At 37.0% G+C, this 18,838-nt stretch overlaps 1 protein-coding gene across 3 annotated transcripts in view; it reads left to right on the forward strand.

The window, feature by feature from the left end:
- col16a1 (collagen, type XVI, alpha 1) overlaps positions 1 to 18,838 on the forward strand; it is a 101,403-nt gene that overhangs the window by 61,755 nt on the left and 20,810 nt on the right. For 2 of the 3 annotated variants that reach the window (XM_067361395.1, XM_067361396.1), the window contains 25 exons: positions 174 to 209; positions 1,986 to 2,021; positions 2,140 to 2,229; positions 2,599 to 2,643; positions 3,343 to 3,378; positions 3,488 to 3,541; positions 5,001 to 5,051; positions 5,143 to 5,256; positions 5,349 to 5,384; positions 5,479 to 5,586; positions 5,831 to 5,953; positions 7,117 to 7,170; positions 7,259 to 7,300; positions 7,451 to 7,486; positions 8,228 to 8,281; positions 8,379 to 8,447; positions 10,761 to 10,814; positions 11,311 to 11,337; positions 12,699 to 12,755; positions 12,917 to 12,958; positions 13,160 to 13,231; positions 14,157 to 14,210; positions 16,549 to 16,590; positions 18,113 to 18,229; positions 18,441 to 18,482. In XM_067361395.1, the coding sequence (XP_067217496.1) occupies positions 174 to 209; positions 1,986 to 2,021; positions 2,140 to 2,229; positions 2,599 to 2,643; positions 3,343 to 3,378; positions 3,488 to 3,541; positions 5,001 to 5,051; positions 5,143 to 5,256; positions 5,349 to 5,384; positions 5,479 to 5,586; positions 5,831 to 5,953; positions 7,117 to 7,170; positions 7,259 to 7,300; positions 7,451 to 7,486; positions 8,228 to 8,281; positions 8,379 to 8,447; positions 10,761 to 10,814; positions 11,311 to 11,337; positions 12,699 to 12,755; positions 12,917 to 12,958; positions 13,160 to 13,231; positions 14,157 to 14,210; positions 16,549 to 16,590; positions 18,113 to 18,229; positions 18,441 to 18,482 (1,491 nt within the window). The remainder of the gene's footprint in view (positions 1 to 173; positions 210 to 1,985; positions 2,022 to 2,139; positions 2,230 to 2,598; positions 2,644 to 3,342; positions 3,379 to 3,487; positions 3,542 to 5,000; positions 5,052 to 5,142; positions 5,257 to 5,348; positions 5,385 to 5,478; positions 5,587 to 5,830; positions 5,954 to 7,116; positions 7,171 to 7,258; positions 7,301 to 7,450; positions 7,487 to 8,227; positions 8,282 to 8,378; positions 8,448 to 10,760; positions 10,815 to 11,310; positions 11,338 to 12,698; positions 12,756 to 12,916; positions 12,959 to 13,159; positions 13,232 to 14,156; positions 14,211 to 16,548; positions 16,591 to 18,112; positions 18,230 to 18,440; positions 18,483 to 18,838) is intronic. The other variant, XM_067361397.1, reaches the window with a different exon arrangement.

The following is an 18,838-nucleotide window of genomic DNA, read 5'->3' on the forward strand; positions in this document are numbered from 1 at the left end:
CGATCTATTCCTCATATCTAGTTATGGGATAGAGAGCGAGAGTGTGAGATGCAGAAAATGACAGGGTGCAAATGCAGGACATTTGCAGTGGGGAAGCTATGGTCAGCTAGAATGACATTAGTGTCATGATTAAGGAGACTGATGCTGATACTTATATGGCTCTCTTTTCATAGGGCCCTGCAGGACTGGATGGCAAAGCAGGAGAGAAGGTGTGTGTTTACTCCTTACTTTCTGTTTCTTACTGCATAGAAACCCATATAATGAGTACAATGCATGAATATATGCTTGATTAGAGGGGGAATATCATCATTCCTGTGTTTGCTAAGGCAAGTGTTATATTGCTCATACTCACTGTTTGATATTTCAACAAACCCTAAAACGTAAGTATTAAACTTCAGCATGTGACGTGTCCTGCACTGTTTGTTGCATAGAAGTACATAAAATCAAATGCTATTACATTTGACTTAAAATTGTAGCATCTGCAATTAACACCAACCAATTCATTTTGAATTAAAAAATAAAAATGATTGATAAAATTTGACATTCACAAAGCACCAGCCGCAATGTCTTTTGGATATATATATAAAAAAAATAAACTACTCTAAAATCATGAAGGCTATTTTTCCATGGGCAAATTCCACTCATATTTTCCTTAAATTCTAAAATGTGTATTTTTTTTAATTATCTCATTTAGTTCCCCTGAGGTCCACTTATAATGTTAATCAAGATTTCTTGCACTAAAACTAGTCCTAATTTAGCTTACATTACCATTTTCCACCCTCTCTCTGACCCTTAGAATTAATTGGGCTGTTTTTGCTACTTTACATTTCAGAGTTTTGTGTAAATATCCTATTTGCATGAGAAATTAGAAACAACACTTCAGACTATTAGTATGTATCCAACTTCCTTCTTATTACTTAATTACTGACCAGGCCAGGCACTGTATATCTGTTGTTGATGTGTAAATATGCACCATAATATGTTAATGTAGTCATTTTTATTACATAGCAGACTACTTTATAATGAGCCATTTTTTACAGCTTGAATTTACAAAAGACACACAGTGAAACATTAGCAATGAAAAGTAATGGGGACAGTTATTTTTGCAGCTGAACTTATTGCATATGCATTTATAGGAGTTTTCCTTTCAGATGCAAAAGTTATGGGAGGAGAATATTTGAATTAATCATACAAAGCTATTCACTATGGTTTGCGGTAGTCAATTTACTGGTGTTTTTGGCATTATTTAACACCCACAAAAAGCATGTCTTAATGCATTTAGCACTTGACATGGCTGCGGTAGTTGCTGTTTAGTGGAGACACCACAGATAACAGAGAGCTTGTGGAAGAAAGGAGACTTCAGTTAATTTATTTGGAATGCCACATGAAGACATTATTAGAACATATAACTTTCCTAGCAGCTTTATTTTTAATTTGCACTGCTCTTGGTAGATTGCCTTGGTCATAATGGGAATGATTTGGCTGCGCCTGTGTCCCTTAATTTACGAATTATCAGTAGATCACCCACAGAACTCCCATCTGCACGTTTTTTGGATTGCGGTCTCATGCTAATTTCCCCTTTTTAGTAAATTTGGCCCTTTGAGTATTGAGTTCTGAAACAGTATGTTTGCATTTTTATGGACAGATTTGGCCTTATTTTGGACTAGTCACTGGAAAATAACTATTAGTTAAATTATTTGGCCTATTTTAGTCATTTACCAATCCAGAGTAAACAATATGACCACACACACAAAGACAATGAAATGAGGCCTTCAGTTTTATGTCAAAAGTTGCTTCCTGTCTGAGAGCTTTTCCTCAAGAATCAGCAGTTGTACATTGTGACAACTACAGCAAATTGCAGTGTGTATTCCTGACTAAACTGCTGCCTGCTTTTTTCAAATTCAAGAGTGCTGAATTACTGAAAATGTTATCAAGAGTTTGAGCTACTTTTACAAACTGTCTTGCACGTCGTGATTCTTTCACAGGGGGACCCAGGAGCTGATGGGGCCAAAGGTGAAAAGGTATGTCTGCCAGGTGTTGTCGAGAAAGATGAAGAATCTGTTCACTGTTTGTGAATTACTTGACATTGCGCTTAATTTTGCAACTTCTCTCAAAGTCTTGCCATCTTCGTTATGTTAGGGTGAACCATGTTCCGGCTGCCCTACCAATGGAGAGATTCCAGCAGGAATTTTGAATCTAAAGGGAGATGCAGGGCAGAAAGGAGAGCAGGTGAATGTTGTGGAGTGGTTCCTCATTGACAGCTACAGTAGCACACAGCATTTTAAAAACTTCTGCATCACTTCCTCCCATAAGTCCTGAAGTGCTGTAAATTAAAATGCAAACAGTTTTTGATATCCACTTTAGTTTTTGCTCATGAGTGCACAGGGATGCATATATATTCGCTCACGCATACAACGCAGACAACTCCACGCATTTGGCTCGGATATACGCTTCAGGCACAAATGCTTTTAAAATATTATTGTAATGACAGATTGGGGAATTAACCAGCCAAGGCTTTCATTTCATGTCTGATAAACAAGAAAATATGCACTGATCTTCTTTTTCTTTCTTTTTGTTGTATTTGATATTCATGTATAGGGAGAACCAGGCCCAAGTGGCTTTGCCGGACTAAAAGGGGAAAAGGTAAACCTAATAGATATGTATGCACTCGAAAGCTGCATTCCTACCATTTCAATGGTTTTAAGGTTGTTAAACATTTTTATAGATGGGTTTACATGCTCTTACGGGTGACCCCAAAGTGTTTTTGGACACTACAGACTCTTAAATGTATGGATGTCATTATGTTAGGTAATTCAAACAAAGCATTTCACAAAAATAAGTTGGTTGTCAGATTTAGTGGAACATCTCTATACTTAATGTGATGAACTACACCTGTGGTTGCAACCTCTAGGGCACCTGTGTGGAGAGAAAATGACTTCATACATCTATTTCAAATGACCTTGGGACCAGATGGTTAAAAGTAATTGCAAAAAGTTAGTTTTGAGAAAACTTTGAGCGTCATTTGTTTTCCGGTGCCATTATTTTATTGGTATTATCATTATTTTGTCCAGTGCAGTGATATTCATACAATTACAAGTGTGGCTTATGTGACAAAATACTTTTTGTAGCCATTGTGCATGTCTAAAGTGTACACTTTTAAAAATAAAGGTTCTTAAATTGTGTCAAAAGCCTTTGTTTTTAAGAGTATGTTAACTATTGAAGGTATAGAAATAGTAAAGTCTCTTTGGAAACAATAAGATGTGGACAGTAGTTTGTTTCATCCACTTTTCCGATTTTTTTGAAGTTGATTATGTCACATTGTTGACACCTGTTTGGTTACAGGGGAATGCGGGCAGCAGAGGAAATGAGGGGAAAACGGTAACTAATTATTTTGTATTCATGTTTATTCTTTTTTATTTTTACTTACATCTGTGATTTATGACTGACCTCAGCATTAAATAAATATGCAGATGTTAATGTTTTTTAGGGCAAACCTGGTCCAAGAGGGCCAAGTGGGAAAGATGGAAATAAAGGAGCCAAGGTGATTAAGCTCAACTCGAGTTTGTTATTCTGCACTAATTTTGAAGTTTTGATTAGAACCTCACAGCTCCAGAAAACACAGAAATAGTGAAAATAGTGGAAGAGACAAATACAATTAAAAAATAAACTGCTGAAATAATTGCTGAAAGACTGTACTGCTGAATTTAGTGTACCTGCCAGGAAACATTTATATAAAATTTTAAACGAAAAACATTTCACAGCATTGCTGTATTTGTGATAAAATAACTGCAGCCTTAGTAAACATAATTAAGCGGAGTCTTTCAAAAACTTGCCGACCCCAAAATTTTGAATGGTAGTGTGTATAATTAATATACAGGGGGAGTCCAAAATCTGAGACTGAATTTAAAATCTGCATTCATTTGAACCCTGAAATAAACAATTGTAGGGATTAAAAAATATTGAAAAAAATTTTTTTTATATTATATTTATTTTATATAATATGAAAAATATTATAAGAATGTATATTTATAATTATATTTTAAGAATTTCATACTCTTCACTACGGAAGAGGATTAGGGCCAAGCAATAATAAAAAAATAAAACCATCTCGAGATTAAAGTTGTTAAATTTCGAGAAAAAAGTCGAGATAAAATGTTGAGAATAAAGTCATTAAATTATGAAAAAGTTGTTAAATTATGAGAACAAATTCATAATTTAACTAATTTGTTCTTGTAATTTAACGACTTTTTCTCATAATTTAATGAGTTTATTCTCAACATTTTATCTCGACTTTTTTCTCAAAATTTAACGACATTTTTCTCATAATTTAACTAATTTGTTCTCATAATTTAACGACTTTTTCTCATAATTTAACGAATTTATTCTCAATATTTTATCTCAACTTTTTTCTCGAAATTTAACGATTTTTTTCTCGTAATTTAACAAGTTTATTCTCAATATTTTATCTCGACTTTTTTCTCGAAATTTAACACGTTTTTTTCTCCTTATTTAACGAGTTTATTCTCAGCATTATATCTCGACTTTTTTTCTCGAAATTTAACGATTTTTTTCTCGTAATTTAACGAGTTTATTCTCAACATTTTATTTTGTCTTTTTTCTCGAAATTTAACAACTTTAATCTCGAGATGGTTTTATTTTTTTATTATTGCTTGGCCCTAATCCTCTTCCGTACTTCACTTTTTCTGTCACTAGGTTTAGTTTTAGTTAATTTATTTAATTGAAAAGGGACCATGTACAATTTTTAACATAAATGAACATGATCATCAGGTTTTACACACATTTTTTAGAGTTAATTCAGCTTGAGTTTCACTGTGATTAAAGTAAATGAGGAACAAACCAAATAAAAAATATTCTAAAACTTTTATTTTAGTTCAACTTATCACTCAAATTGTTCAACTGATAATATAACTTGTTATTAAAAATGTATTAAATTTAGTCCAAAATAGAAGCATTTTCACCAATGGTCTAATTTTTTACAGGGTGATTCTGGCCAGCCTGGTTTAGGGACTCCTGGTCTAAAAGGTGAAAAGGTAAGTAAATGTTTTCACACTGTGGTTTTCTGTTCTTCATTAGAAGTGTATGGATGTGTTTACATGGTACAAATGTGCCTTTGTATTAAAGGGAGACTCATGTGGTGTGTGCCAAACCACTGTCTCTGAGGTGGGAAGTGGCCCATCTACGATAAAGGTCGCAGGACCTCCAGGCCCACCAGGAGTAGGAGTTGAGGGCAAACAGGTAAGCATGACTGTTTTACACACTGTGTTAGTGTACTTTTTTTTTTTTTTAAATTTGAGAAGCCTAAAACGCACTGACCTTGCTCTCAACAGGGGCCACCAGGTCTTCAAGGTTTCAAAGGAGAGAAAGTAAGTTAGTTATTTTTTAAAACGGTGCAAATAATAGTGTGTTCACAGTATGGGGGATTTTTCTAGGCATTAAATATCATATTTATGTCTGTAGGGTGATCAGGGTTTACAGGGAGACCCAGGTGTGTCTGGGACACCTGGAGCCCCAGGACTTCAAGGAGAGCCAGGCAGGAACGGCATTAATGGACTAAAAGGAGAAAAGGTCATTGATCATGTGGTCACATATTAATTACATTGCCTTAAATTATGTGCCATCACAGGGCATTTGAGTAATCATTAATCATGTTGATATAATTGATTACACCTTTAGAATTAAGGTGTTATACGACTTATGTACAAGGCAAAAAATCTCACCAGATCAGAACTCTTGACCATCTGGATTTCTGCTCCCTTGCAAATTGAAGGCTTTCTGTCTTTTCTTATTGCATCTGTGTCTGTATCGACAGGGAGATGCATGTGACAGCTGTCCATCACTCCCTGAAGGAAATGGCAATGTTGCTGGCTTACCAGGACCCAAGGGAGAGAGAGGAGAGCCAGGTTTGCCAGGCGAGGGCAGAGGAGGGAAACAGGTGCAGGTTTTTCTGTACAAATGCATGCTTTCTTAAATAATTAGTAGTGTTTGTTATGACTATTGCACAAACCTAGGCTTAGATGTTTAAAACAAAACTTTTAAACTCTTAACTCCAAATATGGAGAGCACACAGTTTGTGCTACATATACTTCAAATCATGCGTGTTGTTGAGGAGAGGTGTGCTGTCCAAGTGACTAGACTTGCGATTTTTCCCTAGCAGGTGATACAAAAGCAAACAATGAACTATGCATTAAATATTCACCTAATCTAATGTTTAAAATACTGCCTTTAAGTTGTTTCATCATTGATTTGGACTTTGATTCAGTGTGAAAATATATTCATTATTACAAATGCTTAACTTAATCAAGTTAATCATGATTATTTGCAGAAACCTGTGTGAATAATAGTGGTGTAATGATACATCGCTATTAATCAAATGACTAAAGAAAGCATAAAAAATGTGTGTGTGTGTGTGTGTGTGTGTGTGTGTGTATATATATATATATATATATATATATATATATATATATATATATATATATATATATATATATATATATACTTTTATAACTTATATACTTTGACACTCTCATATTAGCCATATTTTTTCTGTATAAATGTATTTTTCATTAACTGGAGTACCCCGTTTTGCTGTGTTTGTCAAATGGGGATACTAGATTTTTGCACATTTTAGAGAGCACAGAAGACTGTTTCCCCTGCTCATTTTAAGCCTCATGCTTGGCTTGATTTTATTTTCATTATTTATGTTTCTATATTATTAAGAAAACTGAAGTGTATTTTTTTTTTCTTGTTGTGGATGTCCCAACTGAGATACAGGATTTGCAATTTTCAGAGAGTTAATTAATTATTTATATTTTGGTTACAGGTAATAAAAATGTAAATGGTTTTGGCACATATCATAATATTGATATATACCTACTGCAGACCCAAATCTAAAAATCACATTGTGGCATGTTTTAAAGTATCTGCAAATATCGTATCGCTGGCTAAGAAAATTGATGTCAGATCGTACCATGATGAAATGCATGATGTACTCCCCTAGTGATTCATTTGTTGATTGTAAAACAAATAAATAAAAATGTACATGACCCAGGATCTAGCAACATCTGGACTCTTTCTTTTATTATCTTTATTCTTTAGGGACAACCAGGCCCACCTGGTGTCCAGGGACCTCCAGGGCTCAAAGGAAGTCAGGTAAAGTTACAAATGCATACATCAGTCACATTTATGTGCCAGAGCTATAAGAGTGACTGTGGAGTGATGCTTGTGTTTATTTCATTAGGGTGATGCTGGGCCTGCAGGCATTGGCCTTCCAGGACTGCAGGTGAATGAACAGCTATTGTAATCAGTTAGACAAATTCTTGTTGTTGTTGTTTTTTATACTATTTTTTGAGAAATGTACGGGTCTCGGTTGTGTTTAAATAATTCCTTGACTGCACCAGCCCTTTGTAATGTTTTGATGTTTTCATTTCAGGGTGAGCAGGGACCTAGAGGTTTTCCTGGAGCTGCTGTAAGTGCACAAAAAGTATCTTGTTCTTTGGTGTTCACACATGGATTTGGCCCTTTGAGTCTGCAAATTTGCAGATTGTTGTTCTCTTTGAATTGTCTGTGTTTTTTCTTGTCTACTTTTATCTGATACATACACTACTGTTCAAAAGTTTTAGGGTTGGTAAATGTTGGCAAATGTTTTTAAAGTCTCTTATGCTCACCAAGGCTGCATTTATTTGATCAAAAATACAGTAAAAACAGTAGTACCATGTAATATTATTACTGTTTTGTTTTTTAATATATTTATATATAAAATGTATTATGTATATATTTTAAAATGTCATGTGATGTCAAAGCTGAATTTTCAGCATCATTACTTCAGTCTTCAGTGTCACGTGATCTTTCAGAAATCATTCTAATAGGCTGATTTGCTGCTCAAGAAACATTTCTTATTATTATGAATGTTGAAAAGAATGTTTGTGGAAATTGATCCATTTTTCAGGATGAAAGTTCAAAAGAGCAGCATTTATTTGAAATAGAAATCCTGTAACATTACAAACATCTTTACTGTAATTTTTGATCAATTTAATGCATCCTTGCTAAATAAAAGTATTATTTTCTTAGCAAAAGAAAAACGAAATCGTACTAGCCCCCAGACTTTTAAACAGTAGTGAATAAGTCACAATAATAAATAAAAACAGCCCTATTTAATATGCACCACATGTAAAAACCAAGTGTGAAATCAGTCATGTTTGTCCTACAGGGTCCAGAAGGACGCCAAGGACCCGCAGGGCCAATTGGACCAGCAGGACAAAGGGTAGATCACCAACGCAATGGCACAGTACTCTACAGGCCAAAAGAGACACTGGACACTGACCTCACTATTATCCTAATGTATTGCTTGATACCAATAGGGTCCAAAAGGAGAGATGGGACCACCAGGGCCACAAGGACCAATGGGAATGGGACAAACCGGACCTCCGGTAAGAGCATGTCATGGACAAAAGGATTTTCCTCAGCTAGGGAGGCAGACATTTTTTTCTGCCTCCCTTAAGTATATAAATTTAATATCTAAATGCTATTATATAAGTACACCAATGAGCGAAAACATTATGACCACCTGCCTAATATGCTGTTAGTCCTGCCAACCCGCTGAGGCATGGACTCTACAAGACCCCTGAAGATGTCCTGGGGTATCTGGCACCAAGACGTTACCAGCAGATCCTTCAAGACCTGTATGATGTAGAACCACCATGAATAGAACTTGTTGGCCCAGAACATCTCATAGATATTCACTTGGATTGAGACATGGGGAATTTGAAGGCCAAGGCAACACCTTGAACTCTTAATCATGTTCCTCAAACATGACGTGCCCATTTTGATGGTGGACAGGGGTCATCATAGGCACTCTGTTTGGTCTGCGGCTATGCAGCCCCATACGTAGCGGAGTGCGATGCACTGTGTGTTGTGACACATACCTCCCATAACCATCATTAAAGGGGACCTATTATGCCCCCTTTTACAAGATGTAAAATAAGTCTCTGATGTCCCCAGAGTGTGTATGTGAAGTTTCAGCTAAAAATACCCCACAGATAATTTTTTATAGCATGGTAAAATTGTCACTTTTTGGGGTTGAGCAAAAACGTTTCAGTGTGTGCCCTTTAAATGCAAATGAGCTACTGCGCTCAGCCTAAGAGGGCGGAGCTTCAAGAGCTGATTCTCCGGTGTCAGGATTCAGTCACGATGCAGTATAATGACAGAAACTGCGAATATATGCTGCATGGAGATAGAACAGGTATAGTTTAGTTTAATTACGGTTATAACTTATATTGTCTTCTTGTTTTTATCCACTATATTAGTACAAGCCTGTTTACCGATAAGATTTTTAACATTTATTGTACACACAAAATATGAAGCATCTGTTTTCACTCTTGAAAATCACTGTAAGAGCTTAATAAAACACAGTGCAAGTGTGCATTAAAATATTATCCATAAACTCTCTCTCTCTCCCTTGCATTATCATCAACATACACAGCAAAGTACACAGACACACTCGCTACAACTAACAGTAAAGAAATATATAGAGACCCTATGCCTTTTCGGGTGGTGCTTAATAAACTGGTACACTTTATATTCGTAAATCAACTCTGATGAACTGTAATAAAGTGCTCTCACCTTTATTACTGCCGTATCCAGTATCACTCTGGAGACTGTAAGCTGGATCACGAACAGTTTACTGATCTATACTTGAGTAACAACTTTTTAGCAGAGTCTCTGTTTTGTATCTTCCCTTTGTATTGACATTTGCTCGCAAAGCAGTCCGGTGTGAAATGATTCGCGCAGACATAAACAAATTTCGGTAGAGCATTTTCAAAATGAATCCACCTCGTCTTCAGCGGCTCAGATTTCAGGAGTAAATGGAGAGAGCTTTGAGGATTAATCCATCCAGCTACAGAACACCTAAAACGCTTGGGAGACATTCTCATCAGTGCAGTAATGGCGATCTGCGTAAACTTGCTGTGAACTCACTCAGGGCAGTTCTATGTTAAAACGGCAGTGTCTGTCAACATTCGTGGGCGGGACCTGGAGCTATTTTGACAGCTTATGATTTATGGGGATTAAAAAAAAGGAGTGGTTGGATTTTTATAATTATAGGGTGGTTGTGTACACACACTACCAACAAACATTTATGTCCAAACACCATGCAAAAGTGAATTTTGCATAATAGGTCTCCTTTAAAATGTTGTGTGATTTTAGATGTGCTTTTGTTGGCTCGGACCAGACAGGATAGCCTTTGTTGCCCTCGGTGCATCGATGAGCCTTGGGTGCCCAACAGCTTGTCGCTGATTTGTGGTTTGTCCTCTGACTGTTGGTAAATTCTCCCCACTGTTGACCGAGAGAAACCCACAAGCTTTGCTGTTTCAGAGATCCTCTGACCCAGTCCCCTTGCCATTACAATTTGGCCCTTGTCAAAGTCACTCAGATCTTTATTCCTGCCAATTTCATGCATCTAACATGTTGATCACGAGAACTGATTGTTTAGCTACCTAGACCTTAATATGTGGCTTTGTTAAGAGATGATCAACGCTATTCGCTTCATATGTGACTGGTCATAATATTTTGGCTCATCAGTGTACATTGTATGTTTTGCATAATAAATAATGCAGTATAAGTACATATTTCACATTTATGATGTTAATATTCATGTTCACATTGTACTGATTCAATAAAAATAAAGATAATTGGGAGTGGAGTGAGACACAGCCACTAAATGATTTATATATTGTGTTTCACAGGGTAGGGATGGTACGACAGGATCGCCTGGAATACCAGGGCAGGATGGGAGCCCTGTAAGTTATTTCTTTATTCATTAATTCCTCTCCAGCAATCCTTTGATCAACTCCTCCAGCTTATTCCCTTATTGTGACACACACTCTGTCATTAACAAATTCATGCAACCATATTGTCCATTGTTCATTGCTTTGGCGTCTAGAGACGGCATCAAACAAACTTCCATAAACTGCGTAGACAAAAGCAGCGAGAGTTTGTTGTCTTGCCAGAGCTCTTCTCATTAAAAAAAGCAAAGTTAGCGTTGTCTGTTCTGGCATCAGATGTTAATTACCTGGGGCTTTGTCGCAGAGAGCTTGAGGAGCGAATCCATAGACAGACTTGGGTCATATCCGACTCTGCCTGGATCCCTAACAGCAACACATTGTCTGCTTGCATCACGTCACCTGTCGCTGCTCCTCCCCGATCTACACTCATCTCGCTTTGCCCTGGAGAGATACACACAATAACACTGTCTAACTGAGCCTTTGTGTGTGTGTGTTTCTCCTTGTCTTTCAGGGAGTCACTGGGCCTAAGGGTGACAAGGTAAGTGTCTGGATCAGTGAGCTGGGGAGGCGATTTCAAGGTCCCCCGAAGCAGTGAGATTGTGTATGTGTGGAGAGAAGGAGGGATAGGAGGAGTAATGTTTAGAGCGACCGTCTGTACGCACAATGATGTGTCCACCCTGGAGACACAAACAGACGCACAAGTCTGACAGAAGAGTTTGACAGTGCTGAAAAAGTTAAAAATGCCCTCGAGCTAAAACAGGACTATTAATTGGTGAATATAACAGCTGTCATCTGTAATCTGACAACATCACAGAGTATCAAAGAGAAAGGAAGTGAGTGTGAGGGAGATGAGAAAGAGAGACCTCGAAAGCAAAGGCCTGGAAATGCTTCATTCTTTAATGTCCTCTGTTGTCTCCCAGACTAATTTGTCTAAACAAAGAGGAAAGTGGCAGCTGATATCAAATGATGCATATTCCTCCTAAGTGTGATGAAGTGCTCTGTCAGTCCTGTTGAGTGCCAGGATAGAATTCTACAGCGAAAACCTTTTGTAAATCAGTGTCGTGTCATGTTGAGTCACACTGTAACATGTCTGTATATATGTGTGTGTGTGTGTGTGTTTATATAGATAAATATATAGAATATCATAATGCATATTACATTTTTGTTGTAGTTTAATGATCTTTTTGTCTCACTTTACGTACTTGCATTTAAATTAATCATTTGATACAATGCACTTATTGTGTACATACATGTTTTTACATTTTAAAAACACCTGCATGTAATTAGATCTGTAATTTATTTCTGTAATTACATTTATAATTACATTGTTGACCCGACCCTTACACCTTACCCCTACCCTTAAACCTACCCATACCGCAAAAGCTTTCCCTAACCTTACCCGTATCCACCTCAATAGCAGCAAAAGTTTTTTGCAATTCAATATGAACCCAATAAGTACATTGTACTTATTTTTTGATGTAAGTACAAAGTAGTTAAAGCCACTTAATATAAAGTGGGACCGACCTTTTAGTTATTGTCAAAAAGCAAAAATAAAACAATAATAAAATGCATTTTTGTTATACACAAAAACATTCTGTATCATAATAATAAACATGATACATTAACTTTGTTGAGTTGCGATTCTTGCTTTTAATGTAAGTTGAATATATATTAGGTGTAGCAAGCAATACAGTAATGGTGAGTTTGCTCCAATTAGCAAACACCTAGCAACGCCCTAGCAACCACTCAGAACACACTAAAACCATATAGAAACATAACAACCATTCAGAATACTTTAGCAACCACATAGCTTTGCCGTTCAAAAACCTAGCATAGTTGTGGCAGTTTACTTAGAAAATGTAGAAATCATTGTAACTAAATAGTTTTTCTGTGTCATAGGGTGAACCAGGAGAGTGCAACTGTTTGCAATATACATCCCCTGGAACTGGTGGACCTGTGAGCTAATGATTTATTTAATTGCAGTTAATCAGGAGGACATTAGCACACCCTCATACATATACACCCCAAAAATATTAGCTATTAAACATAACCTTTTAAAGCACTCACTTCAAAACATGTCATTTACAGTTCTGAACTTGGTTGCTCTTTACTTGCAGGGGGTCCCAGGTGGTGAGAGCAGGTGGCAGCCCGGTCCACAGGTCTGACTTCCTTTTTCACTCTTTGTCTCCCTTCTGCTGCTTAAACATCTGCATTTTGAGTTTGTAAAAGGAACAAAAAGAACTATTGGACTACTGAAGGCATAAAAATGAATGTGGGAGTGATTGTAACTCTTTTAAAGATTAATGAATGCCCCCTTTTTTTTTACTTCTACTTATTTCATTTTGCTAAATGTGTCTTAGGGTCCTCCTGGACCACCAGGCCCTCCAGGTCCCCCAGGACCCCAGGGCTTCATAGGAATCCCAGGCCCACAGGTGAGTATTAAACAGATGGCATCATGGTGTACCTCTGCTTTTTCTGTCTGTTTCTCCTCCATCCTGCTGTCTTTGTGGGGCTTCTGTATTGGGAAGGCCTGCATGGATAACTCTGAGCTTCAGCTAAAGCAAATTTAAATGCACCAATAAATGTTTACATATAAAAACAAATGTTACTTTAGCAAATAATGATTAATACTTAAAGCTGCCATTAATGTAATGTAATGTAAATATAATGTCATGCAACTGTAATGTAGTTTGTAAAAGATCGCTATGTTAAATTTGCACGCTTTAAAGGGGCTTCTGGGACTTTTGGTTAGTGCCGTGGGATGTGCTTTGTTAACGGCTGTGCTTTTTTTTAAAAGTTATTGTAAAGTAAATGTAGATATTAATGTAGCTTGTAAATCTAAAGCCTTATGTAGTTAAAATATTGCGCAAAAATATGACTTAAATGTAATCTTAATTAATATATTAATTAAATAAGTGGTTGGGGATCATGCTGCTTTTTCTTTTTAAAAACCATGCAGAGCTCACTGTGAGGTTGGTGTAAAATACACATGTCCATTGTTCATATGTATTATTCATCAGGTATGTTTTAAATGTACAATGAGAAATAAGATGGTATTTCAGACCATCAACTTTTCAATCACCCTGACAAACTGGCAAATTTACTTCTGTATGATTTCACCGTGAGCACTGAGTGGTCTTTAACCTGGTGTTGTGTTGATTTCCCAAGCCTCAGAAGAACTGAAATTAAAAAATAGACAGAGAAAGGCAAGTAAAATGTAAATGTCTACTCCGAGCTGGAACACAAACCAGGAGAGGGTCCAGGGCTTTGGCTACTTTCCCTCTGCCCCGCTGGAGAAGGAGGTGTCCAGATTGTGGCCACAAGCTAAACCAATTCAACCTCAGTTCCTTCTTACAGGGTATCCCTGGCAACGATGGCGTACCAGGGAAACCGGGTCCCCCCGGCCAAGCAGTGAGTAACCAGACAGGGGGAGGAGCTAGTGGAGTGCAACAGCTTTATTAAAGTATAAAAACACAGATCAAGGAGCCTTGTTGGTCGACTTCTGCGTTAGAAGGGGAGCAGGTTGGGCCTCTTTGAACTAATGCGGGGAGACGGAGCTCGCTAGAGGTGATTCACGAGGACAATAGCAATGACGAGCTTTTTTTGTAATACAAAAAAGAACCAGTAAGCATTTGTAAGGATCTTACCTCAGCACTCTGAGAGACGTCTCTGTTGCAGTGTGTCCTTTATGGCCGCCGATGGTCCCATTACCCTTTCGGTGTTAACTCACAGTCTCCAAGGCTTTGTGTAATGGTAAACACTGCCATTGTGTTGAGTTACGGTTAGGATGGCCATTACTGTGAGTGATGTGCCTACAGAAAGAGCCATTAGATCTTTGGTTGGAAGCAGGATTTCGGCATTAATGGCCCCGTCTCTCCGCACGCATATTTTCTCAGCTGGCCGGAGGCCCATCCTGGAATCAGAGCACTGGGCTTCCAGCCTGCAGAGGAAATTTGGCCGGACTTCAGTCCTGGTCCGCTCTGCTCCACTTCTATCGGCAGAATATGACCACCAAGTTCTTCCAGAGCACAATCAGATCTAAACCATGTTATTCTTTTAACTCTCATTCGCCAACCCGCTAAAACAAGCTTAATCCCAAAGCTAGTTCATTAATATTCAAAATGAATTCTGACATTTACAGCCAAAAACACTAAATAGTTCAATTAAATGAGTAATGAATAACATAAGGAATTCAAATGGTCCTCTTAAAAACTAAAAAAATATTAAAACCGTAATTACAGTAGTTTGGATAAAAAGTAATTGGATGGCATAAGGTGCTATCATAAGAGTGGTGCCGAAATGAAACCACTTTACTGTGGAGAGCCCAAACCAGCCGGTGGTGAGAGGAGACGATGTACTTGAAGCACATCAGTATCTGGATGCTCATGGAACCTTCAAGAGCATCTGAGGGCCGCTCTCATCCTCGGTCAAGCTCTCAGGTTCAACTGTAGTTAGAGTAATATTCCAGTCCTTTTATACCAAAAAGCGCCATGTGGGCCAATTGTGTGAAATATATTAGTTGAAGTGGGATTTGAGTTGAATTCCTTAAAATGCTTTAAAATTCTCGCTACATACTCCACATGAGTTTACATTGTGGGTGTTGCACAATGGAATGTTAGGAATTGTCTGTTTTTGTCCTTCTGGATATCTTGGTCCTGTTTACACCTGGTATTAAGATGCATTTTGGTCAATCGGATCACAAGTGGACGATGCTAAATACAGGTGTAAATGGGCTCTAAAATGCTTTGAGGTTGTCCACTTTTGACCACTTCCTGAGGTAGTCGAAAACGCATTTGACCGGATTATATTGGTAGTGTAAACGCTCCTGTGGTCAAATGTGTTCGTACTGCCACAAAAGTCTGCTGACTGACTTAATGCGTAAACATTATGGGAAGCGTGCTATCCAGATGGGATTTAATCTTTGTCAGCTGAAGACTTAAGTTTGGTTTGAAGATGAAAAACATACCAAGCAACATACACTCACCGCATTCGGCGTGGTATTGCGGCTGTCAGAGCAGAAATTAAAGCTGATGCTCTGTGTGTTTTTTTGTTGTTGTTGTGTCTGGCTGCGTTCATATTTAAATTATTTGAGCTTCTTTCATCCATTAGGTCAAAAGAAAAAAAAAAACATACATTCACCAACCCATAGACCCTCCCCTTGAAGAAATTGGTTGAAAATGGACAGAAGAGATCACTTAAAATACCAGGTGTAAACGGGAATGTGTCTCCCTCGTCCACTTGTGATCTGATCGACCAAAATGCATCTAAATACCAGGTGTAAACAGGGCCCTTTTGTGCTCTGAAACTAATGCTTATTAAAGTAGGATGTGAAAGTAACTTCTTATCCATGTTGTAAATGACCAACTAGCATAATATTTTCAACCATAACTAATTACATTTTCATTTCCATGTTTATAGATGCAATTAGCCAGCAAACTGTTTTGAAATGACAGCTTAGTAAATGTAGCATAATGTGAAATAATGTATCACCTTAAATTATATTTTTCTGAATAATTTCATGCAAAATAATTTCCTTATTAAAATGAGATTTTTGTTATTAATGACATAATGAGTTCATAACTTCTATTTCAAAGCAATGCTTTCAAAAATAACTTTTAGTGTACTGCATTGCCTTGGTCTCACCATAGTCACTTTCTTCTGAACTTTTGATGATAACTGCACATTCAGTTGTTATGAAAAAGTGTTTTAGATGCAGTCACCATGTCTGACTGTCTTCTCTATCTTGCAGCCTCCTGTTCTTCTGCCTCAGGATTCAGCTTCCACAGACAAGGTAAGCAAACAGTCTAATCTGCATCTTTATATTAACTGCAGGTGTTCAACATTTTTATAGCATTATTAGTATGCATGTGTTATGAAACACTGGTATTATCTGGTAATGTGTATAGAAATGTACACATTAGTATTTGTTGGTATGGTGTGAATACCAACCCCCAAATAATACACATACAACAGCAAGACATCGATGCCATGTGTACATTTTCATTTGAAAGGTTTTTAATGCTTCAACCTTTTTTATGCCAAATAGCCCTTGGTGGATAGAGAGATGATGCAGGGAACACCTGATGCACATTGCACAAATGAAAGTGCTGCATTTTTAGCCAGACATATTTCATTTCAAGTATCCAACTATATAAATACATAGTTTATGATGCTTTCATGGCAATGCCATTAAAATTAGATTTTAACTACAATTATATATATAGTATACATGAACCATTAAAGCTAGATGTTTACTCACTGCTGGTCCAACTGGTCCTTGATAACCCGGAGATCCCGGTGGGCCCTATAAAACAAGTGCAAAGTTTCAAACACTATATTTGTTTATTTATTTATTTTTTATTTTATTTTATTTTGATTTTTTTGAAAGTAGTCCCATCTGCTCACAAAAGCACCATTTATTTGATCAAAAATGCACAACAACAGCAATATAGTGAAATATTATATTTTAATATATTTAATATATTTAAATATTTAATATATATTTTGAAATTTAATTTATTCCTCTGATGGCACAGCTGAGTTTTCAGCAGCCATTACTCCAGTCTTCAGTGTCACATGATCCATTCATGTTAGAAATCGTTCTCATGCTCAAGAAACATTTCCTATTATTATCAGTGTTGAAAAGAGTTGTGCTGCTCTAAAACGCAATTGTGAGTTTATATCACGCAATTATGAGTTTATAACTCGCAATTGTAAGTTTAAATCTCACAATTCTGAGGAAAAAAGTCAGATTTGCTACATAAGTCGCAATTACCTTTTTAATTTTTTTTTTATTTCATGGCAGAAACGAGCTTTAATAGCATTGTATCGTGCAATATGTTGCTTAAAAATCCCTGTCTGATGTTTATAAGATGTTCAGCAGATGCATTTAAGATTTTATTTAGATGTTTATCAAATGTTTGTCGAAAAATAAGACACTTGAAATAGGACATAATCTTTTTCACCCATGTCTCAGTGATGTATGTGTGCTGTTTTGGTAGAAGAATATCTCTGATCAGAATCGGTTTAAAACTGGTTTATTTTATAAACCCTAGTTGTTTGGCTTTGAAACCTTGTGCATTCTTTGAGCTGAGGTTTGGATTCTTTCAAACTGGCATGTGAGAGCATGATATTTAACAAAATATCCTGTGTTTATATTTCATGCATACTCCTCAGTCTGTCTGAACCTCATTACTCTTCAATGCAGCAACGATATTCACTTGTATTTGCATGCCGATGCTGTGTATTTATTGTTCATGTGCTCCTTGAAGTGACTACACATGTGTTCCTGTCATGTGTATGCTTCACTATAGGAGGGCTGTGGCGAATGCTCCAAGGGCCTACCAGGTGTGCCCGGCATGGTGGGCTCTAAGGGCGAGAAGGGAGATCAGGGCAAGCCTGGCGCTGTGCCCTTAGAAGGATGTGAACGGGTGAGAGGGATGAATGATGGATGATGTGATTGGTATTAAACAGACAAGGGTGTGGGTTTGTGTTCATAACATTGATTTGTTCACACTTGGTTTGTGTTTTCTGTTTGGTATTCCTTTTTGATTTCTACAGTACCCAATGGTTTTGTACAACATATAGTACTGTTTGAATGCACACAGTTTTCTAAACCCATCTCTATGATCACCTTTACAGTGTTTTCAGTCGGTGCAGAGAGAGGAAACACCAAGTGGGCCTGTAAGTTGGTGGATAATAATATTCTATTATAAATAATATTTGTTTATAATAAGTTAATATTAAAAACTAAAATATTTAGTTAAATGTTGCTGTTCATCATGTTTTTTACCTAATGTATAGTTATATAGACCCTATTATACTATTTTAAAGCTTCCTACAATAGATATACATGCATCCAAGGTCAAAAACATTTTCTTATAATATATATTGCAGCATCACCTCTGATTGGTCAGATGGTCTAGTCTCTTGTGATTGGTCTACCGCTTATAGTGCATGTTGGAAACAAAACGGCCATTACCATATCTGAATTTCGGCTCTGGAGGCTTCCTCAGCACTTGTATACACAGTGATATGAA

Source organism: Chanodichthys erythropterus, chromosome 15 (genome assembly GCF_024489055.1).
Source record: "Chanodichthys erythropterus isolate Z2021 chromosome 15, ASM2448905v1, whole genome shotgun sequence".
Lineage (NCBI taxonomy): Eukaryota > Metazoa > Chordata > Actinopteri > Cypriniformes > Xenocyprididae > Chanodichthys > Chanodichthys erythropterus.